Genomic DNA, 18,117 nt, shown 5'->3' with positions numbered 1-18,117 from the left:
GGAGTCAATGCTGAGACCAAGGTGTCTTTATTTAGACAGGGAGTCAATACTGAGAACAGGGTGTCTTTATTTAGACAGGGAGTCAATACTGAGAACAGGGTGTCTTTATTTAGACAGGGAGTCAATACTGAGACCAAGGTGTCTTTATTTAGACAGGGAGTCAATGCTGAGAACAGGGTGTCTTTATTTAGACAGGGAGTCAATACTGAGAACAGGGTGTCTTTATTTAGACAGGGAGTCAATACTGAGAACAGGGTGTCTTTATTTAGACAGGGAGTCAATGCTGAGACCAAGGTGTCTTTATTTAGACGGGGAGTCAATGCTGAGACCAAGGTGTCTTTATTTAGACAGGGAGTCAATGTTGAGACCAAGGTGTCCTTATTTAGACAGGGAGTCAATGCTGAGACCAGGGTGTCTTTATTTAGACAGGGAGTCAATGCTGAGACCAGGGTGTCTTTATTTAGACAGGGAGTCAATGCTGAGACCAGGGTGTCTTTATTTAGACAGGGAGTCAATGCTGAGACCAGGGTGTCTTTATTTAGACAGGGAGTCAATGCTGAGACCAAGGTGTCTTTATTTAGACAGGGAGTCAATGCTGAGACCAAGGTGTCTTTATTTAGACAGGGAGTCAATGCTGAGAACAGGGTGTCTTTATTTAGACAGAGAGTCAATGCTGAGACCAAGGAGTCTTTATTTAGACAGGGAGTCAATGCTGAGAACAGGGTGTCTTTATTTAGACAGGGAGTCAATGCTGAGACCAAGGTGTCTTTATTTAGACAGGGAGTCAATGCTGAGACCAAGGAGTCTTTATTTAGACAGAGAGTCAATGCTGAGACCAAGGTGTCTTTATTTAGACAGGGAGTCAATGCTGAGAACAGGGTGTCTTTATTTAGACAGGGAGTCAATACTGAGACCAGGGTGTCTTTATTTAGACAGTGAGTCAATGCTGAGACCAAGGTGTCTTTATTTAGACAGGGAGTCAATGCTGAGACCATGGTGTCTTTATTTAGACAGGGAGTCAATGCTGAGACCAGGGTGTCTTTATATAGACAGGGAGTCAATGCTGAGACCAGGGTGTCTTTATATAGACAGGGAGTCAATGCTGAGACCAGGGTGTCTTTATATAGACAGGGAGTCAATGCTGAGACCAGGGTGTCTTTATTTAGACAGTGAGTCAATGCTGAGACCAAGGTGTCTTTATTTAGACAGGGAGTCAATACTGAGAACAGGGTGTCTTTATTTAGACAGGGAGTCAATACTGAGAACAGGGTGTCTTTATTTAGACAGGGAGTCAATGCTGAGACCAAGGTGTCTTTATTTAGACAGGGAGTCAATACTGAGAACAGGGTGTCTTTATTTAGACAGGGAGTCAATACTGAGAACAGGGTGTCTTTATTTAGACAGGGAGTCAATACTGAGACCAAGGTGTCTTTATTTAGACAGGGAGTCAATGCTGAGAACAGGGTGTCTTTATTTAGACAGGGAGTCAATACTGAGAACAGGGTGTCTTTATTTAGACAGGGAGTCAATACTGAGAACAGGGTGTCTTTATTTAGACAGGGAGTCAATGCTGAGACCAAGGTGTCTTTATTTAGACGGGGAGTCAATGCTGAGACCAAGGTGTCTTTATTTAGACAGGGAGTCAATGTTGAGACCAAGGTGTCCTTATTTAGACAGGGAGTCAATGCTGAGACCAGGGTGTCTTTATTTAGACAGGGAGTCAATGCTGAGACCAGGGTGTCTTTATTTAGACAGGGAGTCAATGCTGAGACCAGGGTGTCTTTATTTAGACAGGGAGTCAATGCTGAGACCAGGGTGTCTTTATTTAGACAGGGAGTCAATGCTGAGACCAAGGTGTCTTTATTTAGACAGGGAGTCAATGCTGAGACCAAGGTGTCTTTATTTAGACAGGGAGTCAATGCTGAGAACAGGGTGTCTTTATTTAGACAGAGAGTCAATGCTGAGACCAAGGAGTCTTTATTTAGACAGGGAGTCAATGCTGAGAACAGGGTGTCTTTATTTAGACAGGGAGTCAATGCTGAGACCAAGGTGTCTTTATTTAGACAGGGAGTCAATGCTGAGACCAAGGAGTCTTTATTTAGACAGAGAGTCAATGCTGAGACCAAGGTGTCTTTATTTAGACAGGGAGTCAATGCTGAGAACAGGGTGTCTTTATTTAGACAGGGAGTCAATGCTGAGACCAAGGTGTCTTTATTTAGACAGGGAGTCAATGCTGAGACCAGGGTGTCTTTATTTAGACATGGAGTCAATGCTGAGACCAAGGTGTCTTTATTTAGACATGGAGTCAATGCTGAGACCAAGGTGTCTTTATTTAGACAGGGAGTCAATGCTGAGACCAGGGTGTCTTTATTTAGACAGTGAGTCAATGCTGAGACCAAGGTGTCTTTATTTAGACAGGGAGTCAATGCTGAGACCATGGTGTCTTTATTTAGACAGGGAGTCAATGCTGAGACCAGGGTGTCTTTATTTAGACAGGGAGTCAATGCTGAGACCAGGGTGTCTTTATATAGACAGGGAGTCAATGCTGAGACCAGGGTGTCTTTATATAGACAGGGAGTCAATGCTGAGACCAGGGTGTCTTTATATAGACAGGGAGTCAATGCTGAGCCCTCTATAGCACCACAATGCACATCAAAATACAATAGACATATTAAACTACATGTAGCAATGAGCCAGTAACCTAAAGGATGCTAGTTCAAATCCCAGAGCCAACAATGTGAAAAATCTGCCGATGTACTCTTGAGCAAGGCACTTCTCCCTAATTGCTCCTGGGTCACCGCCAATAATGGCTGCCCACTGGCCGTGACCCCTGGCCGTGACCCCTGGCCGTGACCCCTGGCCGTGACCCCAATCTCAAAGGGCGTCTCAAGGGGAGTTGGGATATGCAAAAACACATTTCTCTTCCACACGTAAAGCTTAACAAGGTGTGCGTGCAGTGAACGGGGACCAATATAAGCAGTGGCGATGCGTCCAGCAGATGACAGTGTTTTTCATGTAATTCTGTCATTGATTCATTCACAATAGTGTTTTATATCAGTTAGCAAACAATGTAAACTAAGTCAACCCACTGAGAGCCAGGTAACTTCTGTCCTCCTGGGTGCTGTGGTAAACTAAGTCAACCCACTGAGAGCCGGGTAACTTCTGTCCTCTTGGGTGCTGTGGTAAACTAAGTCAACCCACTGAGAGCCAGGTAACTTCTGTCCTCCTGGGTGCTGTGGTAAACTAAGTCAACCCACTGAGAGCCGGGTAACTTCTGTCCTCTTGGGTGCTGTGGTAAACTAAGTCAACCCACTGAGAGCCAGGTAACTTCTGTCCTCCTGGGTGCTGTGGTAAACTAAGTCAACCCACTGAGAGCCAGGTAACTTCTGTCCTCCTGGGTGCTGTGGTAAACTGTCAACCCACTGAGAGCCAGGTAACTTCTGTCCTCTTGGGTGCTGTGGTAAACTAAGTCAACCCACTGAGAGCCGGGTAACTTCTGTCCTCTTGGGTGCTGTGGTAAACTAAGTCAACCCACTGAGAGCCGGGTAACTTCTGTCCTCTTGGGTGCTGTGGTAAACTAAGTCAACCCACTGAGAGCCAGGTAACTTCTGTCCTCTTGGGTGCTGTGGTAAACTGTCAACCCACTGAGAGCCAGGTAACTTCTGTCCTCCTGGGTGCTGTGGTAAACTAAGTCAACCCACTGAGAGCCGGGTAACTTCTGTCCTCTTGGGTGCTGCGATAGAGTTACATTGGCACAGATAAGTTGACGTCTTTTGTCCGGTAACTTTGATTGATTTGTGTCAACTTGATTGTTTACCATGTGTTCTAGCTGAAAAGTTATCATGACTCATGTTCACTATCTCCTATCAAATCATTTTCAAACTTAGCGTTATGAATGAAATGTAGAGATAAAACATTTCAGGACTCATTAGCCACTAAACATTGAAATAAATAATAATCAGTAAAAATAAAGCAAGCTGGAAAAGAAGATTCACCTGTATTTGGTGGCTGGAAGCAGTGGCTAACATCTGTTTTGAGGTGACTATACAACGTAAAAGTTTGATATCAGACTGTAATACTCTTGGAACTGTGACTATACAACGTAAAAGTTTGATATCAGACTGTAAATCTCTTGGAACTGTAACTATACAACGTAAAAGTTTGATATCAGACTGTAAATCTCTTGGAACTGTAACTATACAACGTAAAAGTTTGATATCAGACTGTAAATCTCTTGGAACTGTAACTATACAACGTAAAAGTTTGATATCAGACTGTAAATCTCTTGGAACTGTAACTATACAACGTAAAAGTTTGATATCAGACTGTAAATCTCTTGGAACTGTAACTATACAACGTAAAAGTTTGATATCAGACTGTAAATCTCTTGGAACTGTAACTATGTCTAGTTAATGTTTGATATCAGACTGTAAATCTCTTGGAACTGTAACTAGGTCTTGTCGTTGCATATTGGTAACAGGCAGGCAGACGCTCTCAGAACTGTGTTTTGTGTCCCAATATTCTAACAATGTACAGCTGAAGTCGGAAGTTTACATACACTTTAGCCAAATACATTTAAACTCAGTTTTTCACAATTCCTGACATTTAATCCTAGTAAAAATTCCCTGTCTTAGGTCAGTTAGGATCACCACTTTATTTTAAGAATGTGAAATGTCAGAATTATAGTAGAGAGAATTATTTATTTCAGCTTTAATTTCTTTCATCACATTCCCAGTAGGTCAGAAGTTTACATACACTCAATTAGTATTTGGTAACATTGCCTTTAAATTGTACACATTGGGTCAAATGTTTCCTTGTAGCCTTCCACAAGCTTCCCACAATAAGTTGGGTGAATTTTGGCCCATTCCTCCTGACAGAGCTGGTGTAACCGAGTCAGGTTTGTAGGCCTCCTTGCTCACACACACTTTTTCAGTTCTGCCCACAAATGTTCTATAGGATTAATGTCAGGGCTTTGTGATGGCCACTCCAATACCTTCATTTTGTTGTCTTTAAGCCATTTTGCCACAACTTTGGAAGTATGCTTGGGATCACTGTCCATTTGGAAGACCCATTTGCGACCAAGCTTTAACTTCCTGACTGATGTCTTGAGATGTTGCTTCAATACATCCACATAATTTTCCATCCTGATGATGCCATCAATTTTGTGAAGTGCACCAGTCCCTCCTGCAGCAAAGCACCCCCACAACATGATGCTGCCACCCCCGTGCTTCACGGTTGGGATGGTGTTCTCTGGCTTGCAAGCCTCCTCCTTTTTCCTCCAATCATAACGATGGTCATTATGGCCAAACAGTTCTATTTTTGTTTCATCAGACCAGAGGATATTTCCCCAAAAAGTACGATCTTTGTCCCCATGTGCAGTTGCAAACTGTAGTCTTGCTTTTTTATGGTGGTTTTGGAGCAGTGGCTTCTTCCTTGCTGAGCGGCCTTTCAGGTTATGTCGATATAGGACTAGTTTTACTGTGAATATAGATACTTTTGTACCTGTTTCCTCCAGCATCTTTACAAGGTCCTTTGCTGTTGTTCTGGGATTGATTTGCACTTTTCGCACCAAAGTACGTTCATCTCTAGGAGACAGAACGTGTCTCCTTCCTGAGCGGTATGACAGCTGCATGGTCCCATGGTGTTCATACTTGCGTACTATTTTTTGTACAGATGAACATGGTACCTTCAGGCATTTGGAATTTGCTCCCAAGGATGAACCAGACTTGTGGAGGTCTACAATTTTTTTTCTGAGGTCTTGGCTGATTTCTTTTGATTTTCCCATGATGTCAAGCAAAGAGGCACTGAGTTTGAAGGTAGGCCTTGAAATATATCTACAGGTACACCTCCAATTGACTCAAATGATGTCAATTAGCCTATCAGAAGTTTCTAAAGCCATGACATAATTTTCTGGAATTTTCCAAGCTGTTTAAAGGCACAGTCAACTTAGTGTATGTAAACTTCTGACCCACTGGAATTGTGATACAGTGAATTATAAGTGAAATAATCTGTCTGTAAACAATTGTTGGAAAAATTACTTGTGTCATGTACAAAGAAGATGTCCTAACCGAGTTGCCAAAACTATAGTTTGTTAACAAGAAATTTGTGGAGTGGTTGAAAAACGAGTTTTAATGACTCGTGTACAGTGGGGAGAACAAGTATTTGATACACTGACAATTTTGCAGGTTTTCCTACTTACAAAGCATGTAGAGGTCTGTAATTTTTATCATAGGTACACTTCAACTGTGAGAGAAGGAATCTAAAACAAAAATCCAGAAAATCACATTGTATGATTTTTAATTAATTAATTTGCATTTTATTGCATGACATAAGTATTTGATACATCAGAAAAGCAGAACTGAATATTTGGTACAGAAACCTTAGTTTGCAATTACAGAGATAATACGTTTCCTGTAGTTCTTGACCAGGTTTGCACACACTGCAGCAGGGATTTTGGCCCACTCCTCCATACAGACCTCCAGATCCTTCAGGTTTCGGGGCTGTCGCTGGGCAATACGGACTTTCGGCTCCCTCCAAAGATTTTCTATTGGGTTCAGGTCTGGAGACTGGCTAGGCCACTCCAGGACCTTGAGATGCTTCTTACGGAGCCATTCCTTAGTTGCCCTGGCTGTGTGTTTCGGGTCGTTGTCATGCTGGAAGACCCAGCCACGACCCATCTTCAATGCTCTTACTGAGGGAAGGAGGTTGTTGGTCAAGATCTCGCGATACATGGCCCCATCCATCCTCCCTTCAATACGGTGCAGTCGTCCTGTCCCCTTTGCAGAAAAGCATCCCCAAAGAATGATGTTTCCACCTCCATGCTTCACGGTTGGGATGGTGTTCTTGGGGTTGTACTTATCCTTCTATTCCTCCAAACACGGCGAGTGGAGTTTAGAGCAAAAAGCTCTATTTTTGTCTCATCAGACCACATGACCTTCTCCCATTCCTCCTCTGGATCATCCAGATGGTCATTGGCAAACTTCAGACGGGCCTGGACATGCGCTGGCTTGAGCAGGGGGACCTTGCGTGCGCTGCAGGATTTTAATCCATGACGGCGTAGTGTGTTACTAATGGTTTTCTTTGAGACTGTGGTCCCAGCTCTCTTCAGGTCATTGACCAGGTCCTGCCGTGTAGTTCTGGGCTGATCCCTCACATTCCTCATGATCATTGATGCCCCACGAGGTGAGATCTTGCATGGAGCCCCAGACCGAGGGTGATTGACCGTCATCTTGAACTTCTTCCATTTTCTAATAATTGTGCCAACAGTTGTTGCCTTCTCACCAAGCTGCTTGGCTATTGTCCTGTAGCCCATCCCAGCCTTGTACAGGTCTACAATTTATCCCTGATGTCCTTACACAGCTCTCTGGTCTTGGCCATTGTGGAGAGGTTGGAGTCTGTTTTATTGAGTGTGTGGACAGGTCTTTTATACAGGTAACGAGTTCAAACAGGTGCAGTTAATACAGGTAATGAGTGGAGAACAGGAGGGCTTCTTAAAGAAAAACTAACAGGTCTGTGAGAGCCGGAATTCTTACTGGTTGGTAGGTGATCAAATACTTATGTCATGCAATAAAATGCAAATTAATTACTTAAAAATCATACAATGTGATTTTCTGGATTTTTGTTTTAGATTCCGTCTCTCACAGTTGAAGTGTACCTATGATAAAAATGACAGACCTCTACATGCTTTGTAAGTAGGAAAACCTGCAAAATCGGCAGTGTATCAAATACTTGTTCTCCCCACTGTATGTAAACTTCCGACTACAACTGTATGTTTGTATCATAGCTCTTACCTCTCATCCACAGCCCAGTCCCTCCCATATGATATCTGTAACCTCCTCTACAGCCCAGTCCCTCCCAGCAGATGAACCTGGGCCCGTCCTCCAACCCCACAGCCAAGCCCAGTGACTTCCACTTCCTGAAGGTGATAGGGAAGGGCAGCTTTGGGAAGGTCCTCCTAGCCAGGCACCGAACAGACGACCAGTTCTACGCTGTTAAGGTGCTGCAGAAGAAGGCCATCCTGAAGAAGAAAGAGGTACAAGTTACACACAGACACAGACGTGGCCAACCTCCGTGACCTCTAACCCTTACCCTTTGTTGACCTCCAGGAGAAGCACATCATGTCAGAGAGGAACGTCCTGTTGAAGAACATTAAACACCCCTTCCTAGTGGGACTACACTACTCCTTCCAGACCGCTGACAAACTCTACTTTGTGCTGGACTACATTAACGGAGGAGAGGTGAGGAGGGAGGGAGGGAGGGAGAGGGAGGAACAAACTCTACTTTGTACTGGACTACATTAACGGAGGAGAGGTGAGGAGGAAGGGAGAGGGGGAGGGAGGGAGGAACAAACTCTACTTTGTACTGGACTACATTAACGGAGGAGAGGTGAGGAGGGAGGGAGGGAGAGGGGGAGGGAGGGAGGAACAAACTACTTTGTACTGGACTACATTAACGGAGGAGAGGTGAGGGAGGGAGGGGGGAGGGAGGGAGAGAGAGAGAGATGGAGGGAGGGAGGGATGGATGGAGGGAGGGAGAGAGAAAGGGAGGGAGGGAGAGAGAGGGAGGGGCAACTGTGGGCAGAATTAGCACTGGCATATTTCTAGAGTGAAGGAGTCAAGACACCACTGTTTAAATATGGACTCTTCTTTTTCTCCTCTCTACCTCCCTCTACTTTCTCTATTCTCTCCTTTTTGCCCTCGTTTTTCTCCCATCCCTTTCTACCTCTGACTGTCTTCCTCACATCACTTTCTACCTCTCCCTTTCTCTCTCTACCTCTCCCTTTCTCTCTCTCGCTCTCCCTTTCTCTCTCTCTCGCTCTCCCTTTCTCTCTCTCTCGCTCTCCCTTTCTCTCTCTCTCGCTCTCCCTTTCTCTCTCTCTCGCTCTCCCTTTCTCTCTCTCTCGCTCTCCCTTTCTCTCTCTCTCCCCCTTTCCCTTTCTCTCTCTCTCTCCCCCTCTCCCTTTCTCTCTCTCTCTCCCCCTCTCCCTTTCTCTCTCTCTCCCCCTCTCCCTTTCTCTCTCTCCTTTTCTCTCTCTCTCTCTCTCTCTCTCTCTCCTTTTCTCTCTCTCTCCCTTTCTCTCTCTCTCTCTCTCTCTCTCTCTCTCTCTCTCTCTCTCTCTCTCTCTCTCTCTCTCTCTCTCTCCCTTTCTCTCTCTCTCCCCCTCTCCCTTTCTCTCTCTCTGCTCCAGTTGTTTTATCATCTCCAGAGGGAACGGCGTTTCTTAGAGCCCCGGGCCAGGTTCTATACAGCGGAGATCGCCAGCGCCCTAGGCTACCTCCACTCTCTAAACATCGTGTACAGAGACCTGAAGCCTGAGAATATTCTACTGGACTCTCAAGGACACATCATACTCACGGACTTCGGGCTCTGCAAGGAGAACATAGAACAGAACGGAACCACGTCGACGTTCTGTGGAACTCCAGAAGTAAGGACAGAACTTGTTTTTGTTATTGATAAAGTTTGATTGGTTGGTTGTATTGAAGGTACACTACATGACCAAAAGTATGTGGACACCTTCTAATCCAACATCTCATTACTAAATCATGGGCATTAATATGGAGTTGGTCCCCCCACTTTGCTTCTATAACAGCCTCCACTCTTCTGGGAAGGCTTTCCACTAGATGTTGGAACATTGCTGCTATAACAGCCTCCACTCTTCTGGGAAGGCTTTCCACTAGATGTTGGTACATTGCTGCTATAACAGCCTCCACTCTTCTGGGAAGGCTTTCCGCTAGATGGTGGAACATTGCTGCTATAACAGCCTCCACTCTTCTGGGAAGGCTTTCCACCAGATGCTGGAACATTGCTGCTATAACAGCCTCCACTCTTCAGGGAAGGCTTTCCACAAGATGCGGGAACATTGCTGCTATAACAGCCTCCACTCTTCTGGGAAGGCTTTCCACTAGATGTTGGTACATTGCTGCTATAACAGCCTCCAGTCTTCTGGGAAGGCTTTCCCCTAGATGTTGGAACATTGCTGCTATAACAGCCTCCACTCTTCTGGGAAGGCTTTCCACTAGATGTTGGAACATTGCTGTGGGGACTTGCTTCCATTCAGCCACAAGAGCATTAGTGAGGTCGGCCACTGATATTGGGTGATTAGGCTTGGCTCGCAGTCTGCGTTCCAATTCATCCCAAAGGTGTTCGATGGGGTTGAGGTCAGGGCTCTGTGCAGGCCAGTCAAGTTCTTCCACACCGATCTCGACAAACCATTTCTGTATGGACCTCACTTTGTGCACAGGGGCATTGTCATGCTGAAACAGGAAAGGGCCTTCCCCAGACTTGCAATAAAGTTGGAAGCACAGAATTGTCTAGAATGTCATTGTATGCTGTAGCGACCATTATTCCTACTCCACCAAACATTACAGTTGACACTATGCATTGGGGCAGGTAGCGTTCTCCTGGCATCCGCCAAAACCCAGATTCGTCCGTCGGACTGACAGATGGTGAAGCGTGATTCATCACTCCAGAGAAAGCGTTTCCACTGCTTCAGAGTCCAATGGTGGCGAGCTTTACACCTCTGCAGCCGACGCTTGGCATTGCGCATGGTGATCTTAGGCTTGTGTGCGGCTGCCCGGCCATGGAAACCCATTTCATGAAGCTCCCGGTGAACCGTTCTCATGCTGACGTTGGTTCTCGAGGCAGTTTGGAACTCGACACGCTTCAGCACTCGGCAGTCCCGTTCTATGAGCTTGTGTGGCCTACCACTTCACGGCTGAGCCGTTGTTGCTCCTAGACGTTTCCACTTCACAATAACAGCACTTACAGTTGACCGGGACAGCTCTAGCAGGGCAGAAATTTGACAAACTGACTTGGAAAGGTGGCATCCTATGACGGTGCCACGTTGAAAGTCACTGAGCTCTTCAGTAAGACAATTATACTGCCAATGTTTTTTATACACCTGTCAGCAAAGGGTGTGACTGAAATAGACAAATCCACTAATTGGAAGGGTGTCCACATACTTTTGTATATGTAGTGTAATTTAAAGCTTGGTTAATTTCACCCCCCTTGATCTGCTGGTGATGATTGACAATGTAATAGCTAATGTTCTCTCTCTCTCTCACCCCACCTCTCTCTCTCTCACCCCCCCCTCCCTCTCTCTATAGTACCTAGCTCCAGAGGTGATACACAAGCAGCCGTATGACAGGACGGTAGACTGGTGGTGTTTAGGAGCCGTGCTTTATGAGATGTTGTACGGTCTGGTGAGTACATTAACCTAGGGGTAACCTGGGATTGGTACAAACCATTCCGTTTGGTGAATACATTAACCTAGGGGTAACCTGGGATTGGTACAATCCATTCCGTTTGGTGAATACATTAACCTAGGGGTAACCTGGGATTGGTACAATCCATTCCGTTTGGTGAATACATTAACCTAGGGGTAACCTGGGATTGGTACAATCCATTCCGTTTGGTGAATACATTAACCTAGGGGTAACCTGGGATTGGTACAATCCATTCCGTTTGGTGAATACATTAACCTAGGGGTAACCTGGGATTGGTACAAACCATTCCGTTTGGTGAATACATTAACCTAGGGGTAACCTGGGATTGGTACAATCCATTCCGTTTGGTGAATACATTAACCTAGGGGTAACCTGGGATTGGTACAAACCATTCTGTTTGGTGAATACATTAACCTAGGGGTAACCTGGGATTGGTACAAACCATTCCGTTTGGTGAATACATTAACCTAGGGGTAACCTGGGATTGGTACAAACCATTCCGTTTGGTGAATACATTAACCTAGGGGTAACCTGGGATTGGTACAATCCATTCCGTTTGGTGAATACATTAACCTAGGGGTAACCTGGGATTGGTACAAACCATTCCGTTTGGTGAATACATTAACCTAGGGGTAACCTGGGATTGGTACAATCCATTCCGTTTGGTGAATACATTAACCTAGGGGTAACCTGGGATTGGTACAATCCATTCCGTTTGGTGAATACATTAACCTAGGGGTAACCTGGGATTGGTACAAACCATTCCGTTTGGTGAATACATTAACCTAGGGGTAACCTGGGATTGGTACAATCCATTCCGTTTGGTGAATACATTAACCTAGGGGTAACCTGGGATTGGTACAATCCATTTTGTTTGGTGAATACATTAACCTAGGGGTAACCTGGGATTGGTACAATCCATTCCGTTTGGTGAATACATTAACCTAGGGGTAACCTGGGATTGGTACAAACCATTCCGTTTGGTGAATACATTAACCTAGGGGTAACCTGGGATTGGTACAATCCATTTTGTTTGGTGAATACATTAACCTAGGGGTAACCTGGGATTGGTACAATCCATTCCGTTTGGTGAATACATTAACCTAGGGGTAACCTGGGATTGGTACAATCCATTCCGTTTGGTGAATACATTAACCTAGGGGTAACCTGGGATTGGTACAATCCATTTTGTTTGGTGAATACATTAACCTAGGGGTAACCTGGGATTGGTACAATCCATTCCGTTTGGTGAATACATTAACCTAGGGGTAACCTGGGATTGGTACAATCCATTCCGTTTGGTGAATACATTAACCTAGGGGTAACCTGGGATTGGTACAATCCATTCCGTTTGGTGAATACATTAACCTAGGGGTAACCTGGGATTGGTACAATCCATTCCGTTTGGTGAATACATTAACCTAGGGGTAACCTGGGATTGGTACAATCCATTTTGTTTGGTGAATACATTAACCTAGGGGTAACCTGGGATTGGTACAATCCATTCCGTTTGGTGAATACATTAACCTAGGGGTAACCTGGGATTGGTACAAACCATTCCGTTTGGTGAATACATTAACCTAGGGGTAACCTGGGATTGGTACAATCCATTCCGTTTGGTGAATACATTAACCTAGGGGTAACCTGGGATTGGTACAATCCATTTTGTTTGGTGAATACATTAACCTAGGGGTAACCTGGGATTGGTACAATCCATTTTGTTTGGTGAATACATTAACCTAGGGGTAACCTGGGATTGGTACAATCCATTTTGTTTGGTGAATATATTAACCTAGGAGTAACCTGGGATTGGTACAATCCATTTTGTTTGGTGAATACATTAACCTAGGGGTAACCTGGGATTGGTACAATCCATTTTTTAAACTTTTAAATTTATGAAATATGTTGTTAGGTTCTAAATATACCTAGTAAAAAAAACCTCACGGACGATTAGTAAAGATCAAACCAAGTGTATTCACCCACTGGGTCATACAGCTGGGACAAAGACATGGTTCTACCAGTATAGATTTGGGTGAAGTATCCTCCCTCCTTCTAAACGTGACATTGTTTGTTGCTAGGCAGAACTTTAGTGTTATCTGTTCTTCCTCACGTCATCTGACCTGACCTCAACCCCAAACTCCTCACTCGTCCCCACAGGGTCCCTGATGTCTAACAATGACCTGTTCTGACAGAATGCAAAAAGACGTTCTACATCCCCCCTCCCTCCCTCCCCCCTCCCTCCCTCCCTCCCTCCCTCCCTCCCTCCCTCCCTCCCTCCCTCCCTCACTCCCTTCCTTCCTTCCTTCCTTCCCTCCCTCCCTCCCTCCCTCAGTCACATGAATAAGGAAACTTCATATTTTCAAGTTTAGAAACTCACAACCCATCAATAACTATTCTTTCTTAAAGGATATAAACTTATAAATGCCACATGAGCTTTTAGTTTTAACTGTTTCACCTCATCAGAATCCAAAATATAATATTGTTTTACTCCATTTGCACATTGTCTGCTATATAGTTACAACACTGTCAGGTAAATAACTCATTACTAACATGTCTACTATATAGTTACAACACTGTCAGGTATATAACTCATTACTAACATGTCTACTATATAGTTACAACACTGTCAGGTATATAACTCATTACTAACATGTCTGCTATATAGTTACAACACTGTCAGGTATATAACTCATTACTAACCTGTCTACTATATAGTTACAACACTGTCAGGTATATAACTCAATACTAACATGTCTACTATATAGTTACAACACTGTCAGGTATATAACTCATTACTAACATGTCTACTATATAGTTACAACACTGTCAGGTATATAACTCATTACTAACATGTCTACTATATAGTTACAACACTGTCAGGTATATAACTCATTACTAACATGTCTACTATATAGTTACAACACTGTCAGGTATATAACTCATTACTAACATGTCTACTATATAGTTACAACACTGTCAGGTATATAACTCATTACTAACATGTCTACTATATAGTTACAACACTGTCAGGTATATAACTCATTACTAACATGTCTACTATATAGTTACAACACTGTCAGGTATATAACTCATTACTAACATGTCTACTATATAGTTACAACACTGTCAGGTAAATAACTCAATACTAACATGTCTACTATATAGTTACAACACTGTCAGGTATATAACTCATTACTAACATGTCTACTATATAGTTACAACACTGTCAGGTATATAACTCATTACTAACATGTCTGCTATATAGTTACAACACTGTCAGGTATATAACTCATTACTAACATGTCTACTATATAGTTACAACACTGTCAGGTATATAACTCATTACTAACATGTCTACTATATAGTTACAACACTGTCAGGTATATAACTCATTACTAACATGTCTACTATATAGTTACAACACTGTCAGGTATATAACTCATTACTAACATGTCTACTATATAGTTACAACACTGTCAGGTATATAACTCATTACTAACCCGTCTACTATATAGTTACAACACTGTCAGGTATATAATTCTGTTGATGAGTGATGATAAATAAGAAGGTAGTTTATTCAGAAGTGTTTTATAGACAAACACGAGAGCATGTTGTTCTCGTCTCACGGACAGCGAAGTCCAACCCACATTATGATATAAAACACAGTGGTGAGTCCTGTAGCTAGCACCCGTAATAAACCATTGTTTAATGATAAGTAGCATCCAGCGATTTAAGTGTTGATGCCGTAGCATGTAAATAATATCCCCATCATCTATAAGAGACATAAAAGTAGCTGGCACAATGTGTCTTCTATTTGTAGAGGACAAGCATGTCCTGTTTCTATAGAGGAGGACAAACATGTCCTGTTTCTATAGAGGAGGACAAACATGTCCTGTTTCTATAGAGGAGGACAAACATGTCCTGTTTCTATAGAGGAGGACAAACATGTCCTGTTTCTATAGAGGAGGACAAACATGTCCTGTTTCTATAGAGGAGGACAAACATGTCCTGTTTCTATAGAGGAGGACAAACATGTCCTGTTTCTATAGAGGAGGACAAACATGTCCTGTTTCTATAGAGGAGGACAAACATGTCCTGTTTCTATAGAGGAGGACAAACATGTCCTGTTTCTATAGAGGAGGACAAACATGTCCTGTTTCTATAGAGGAGGACAAACATGTCCTGTTTCTATAGAGGAGGACAAACATGTCCTGTTTCTATAGAGGAGGACAAACATGTCCTGTTTCTATAGAGGAGGACAAACATGTCCTGTTTCTATAGAGGAGGACAAACATGTCCTGTTTCTATAGAGGAGGACAAACATGTCCTGTTTCTATAGAGGAGGACAAACATGTCCTGTTTCTATAGAGGAGGACAAACATGTCCTGTTTCTATAGAGGAGGACAAACATGTCCTGTTTCTATAGAGGAGGACAAACATGTCCTGTTTCTATAGAGGAGGACAAACATGTCCTGTTTCTATAGAGGAGGACAAACATGTCCTGTTTCTATAGAGGAGGACAAACATGTCCTGTTTCTATAGAGGAGGACAAACATGTCCTGTTTCTATAGAGGAGGACAAACATGTCCTGTTTCTATAGAGGAGGACAAACATGTCCTGTTTCTATAGAGGAGGACAAACATGTCCTGTTTCTATAGAGGAGGACAAACATGTCCTGTTTCTATAGAGGAGGACAAACATGTCCTGTTTCTATAGAGGAGGACAAACATGTCCTGTTTCTATAGAGGAGGACAAACATGTCCTGTTTCTATAGAGGAGGACAAACATGTCCTGTTTCTATAGAGGAGGACAAACATGTCCTGTTTCTATAGAGGAGGACAAACATGTCCTGTTTCTATAGAGGAGGACAAACATGTCCTGTTTCTATAGAGGAGGACAAACATGTCCTGTTTCTATAGAGGAGGACAAACATGTCCTGTTTCTATAGAGGAGGACAAACATGTCCTGTTTCTATAGAGGAGGACAAACATGTCCTGTTTCTATAGAGGAGGACAAACATGTCCTGTTTCTATAGAGGAGGACAAACATGTCCTGTTTCTATAGAGGAGGACAAACATGTCCTGTTTCTATAGAGGAGGACAAACATGTCCTGTTTCTATAGAGGAGGACAAACATGTCCTGTTTCTATAGAGGAGGACAAACATGTCCTGTTTCTATAGAGGAGGACAAACATGTCCTGTTTCTATAGAGGAGGACAAACATGTCCTGTTTCTATAGAGGAGGACAAACATGTCCTGTTTCTATAGAGGAGGACAAACATGTCCTGTTTCTATAGAGGAGGACAAACATGTCCTGTTTCTATAGAGGAGGACAAACATGTCCTGTTTCTATAGAGGAGGACAAACATGTCCTGTTTCTATAGAGGAGGACAAACATGTCCTGTTTCTATAGAGGAGGACAAACATGTCCTGTTTCTATAGAGGAGGACAAACATGTCCTGTTTCTATAGAGGAGGACAAACATGTCCTGTTTCTATAGAGGAGGACAAACATGTCCTGTTTCTATAGAGGAGGACAAACATGTCCTGTTTCTATAGAGGAGGACAAACATGTCCTGTTTCTATAGAGGAGGACAAACATGTCCTGTTTCTATAGAGGAGGACAAACATGTCCTGTTTCTATAGAGGAGGACAAACATGTCCTGTTTCTATAGAGGAGGACAAACATGTCCTGTTTCTATAGAGGAGGACAAACATGTCCTGTTTCTATAGAGGAGGACAAACATGTCCTGTTTCTATAGAGGAGGACAAACATGTCCTGTTTCTATAGAGGAGGACAAACATGTCCTGTTTCTATAGAGGAGGACAAACATGTCCTGTTTCTATAGAGGAGGACAAACATGTCCTGTTTCTATAGAGGAGGACAAACATGTCCTGTTTCTATAGAGGAGGACAAACATGTCCTGTTTCTATAGAGGAGGACAAACATGTCCTGTTTCTATAGAGGAGGACAAACATGTCCTGTTTCTATAGAGGAGGACAAACATGTCCTGTTTCTATAGAGGAGGACAAACATGTCCTGTTTCTATAGAGGAGGACAAACATGTCCTGTTTCTATAGAGGAGGACAAACATGTCCTGTTTCTATAGAGGAGGACAAACATGTCCTGTTTCTATAGAGGAGGCCGAGCTGGATTTTTTTTAGCCGTTTACAAAGTTTGTCAATACAATACCGTCAGGTGTCTAACTGCCAGTACCAAGTGTCTAACTGCTTCCTGTCCTCACCAGTACCAGTACCAAGTGTCTAACTGCTTCCTGTCCTCACCAGTACCAGTACCAAGTGTCTAACTGCTTCCTGTCCTCACCAGTACCAGTACCAGGTGTCTAACTGCTTCCTGTCCTCACCAGTACCAGTACCAAGTGTCTAACTGCTTCCTGTCCTCACCAGTACCAGTACCAGGTGTCTAACTGCTTCCTGTCCTCACCAGTACCAGTACCAGGTGTCTAACTGCTTCCTGTCCTCAGCAGTACCAGTACCAAGTGTCTAACTGCTTCCTGTCCTCACCAGTACCAGTACCAAGTGTCTAACTGCTTCCTGTCCTCACCAGTACCAGTACCAGGTGTCTAACTGCTTCCTGTCCTCACCAGTACCAGTACCAAGTGTCTAACTGCTTCCTGTCCTCACCAGTACCAGTACCAGGTGTCTAACTGCTTCCTGTCCTCACCAGTACCAGTACCAAGTGTCTAACTGCTTCCTGTCCTCACCAGTACCAGTACCAGGTGTCTAACTGCTTCCTGTCCTCACCAGTACCAGTACCAAGTGTCTAACTGCTTCCTGTCCTCACCAGTACCAGTACCAGGTGTCTAACTGCTTCCTGTCCTCACCAGTACCAGTACCAAGTGTCTAACTGCTTCCTGTCCTCACCAGTACCAG

The 18,117-nt window shown here is 43.6% G+C and overlaps 1 protein-coding gene across 9 annotated transcripts in view; it reads left to right on the top strand.

Annotated features, from left to right (window-relative positions):
* sgk1 (serum/glucocorticoid regulated kinase 1) overlaps positions 1–18,117 on the top strand; it is a 94,531-nt gene that overhangs the window by 69,872 nt on the left and 6,542 nt on the right. For 8 of the 9 annotated variants that reach the window (XM_071412426.1, XM_071412424.1, XM_071412428.1 and 5 more), the window contains 4 exons: positions 7,844–8,032; positions 8,106–8,237; positions 9,188–9,424; positions 11,106–11,201. In XM_071412426.1, coding sequence (XP_071268527.1) covers positions 7,844–8,032; positions 8,106–8,237; positions 9,188–9,424; positions 11,106–11,201 — 654 coding nt within the window. Of the gene's footprint in view, positions 1–7,803; positions 8,033–8,105; positions 8,238–9,187; positions 9,425–11,105; positions 11,202–18,117 lie in introns of all 9 variants that reach the window. The other variant, XM_071412432.1, reaches the window with a different exon arrangement.

The sequence above is a fragment of the Salvelinus alpinus genome, chromosome 8, assembly GCF_045679555.1.
Source record: "Salvelinus alpinus chromosome 8, SLU_Salpinus.1, whole genome shotgun sequence".
Taxonomy (NCBI): domain Eukaryota; kingdom Metazoa; phylum Chordata; class Actinopteri; order Salmoniformes; family Salmonidae; genus Salvelinus; species Salvelinus alpinus.
The sequence above is the reverse complement of the archived record's forward strand: the minus strand, read 5'-3'. Positions and strand labels throughout refer to the sequence as shown.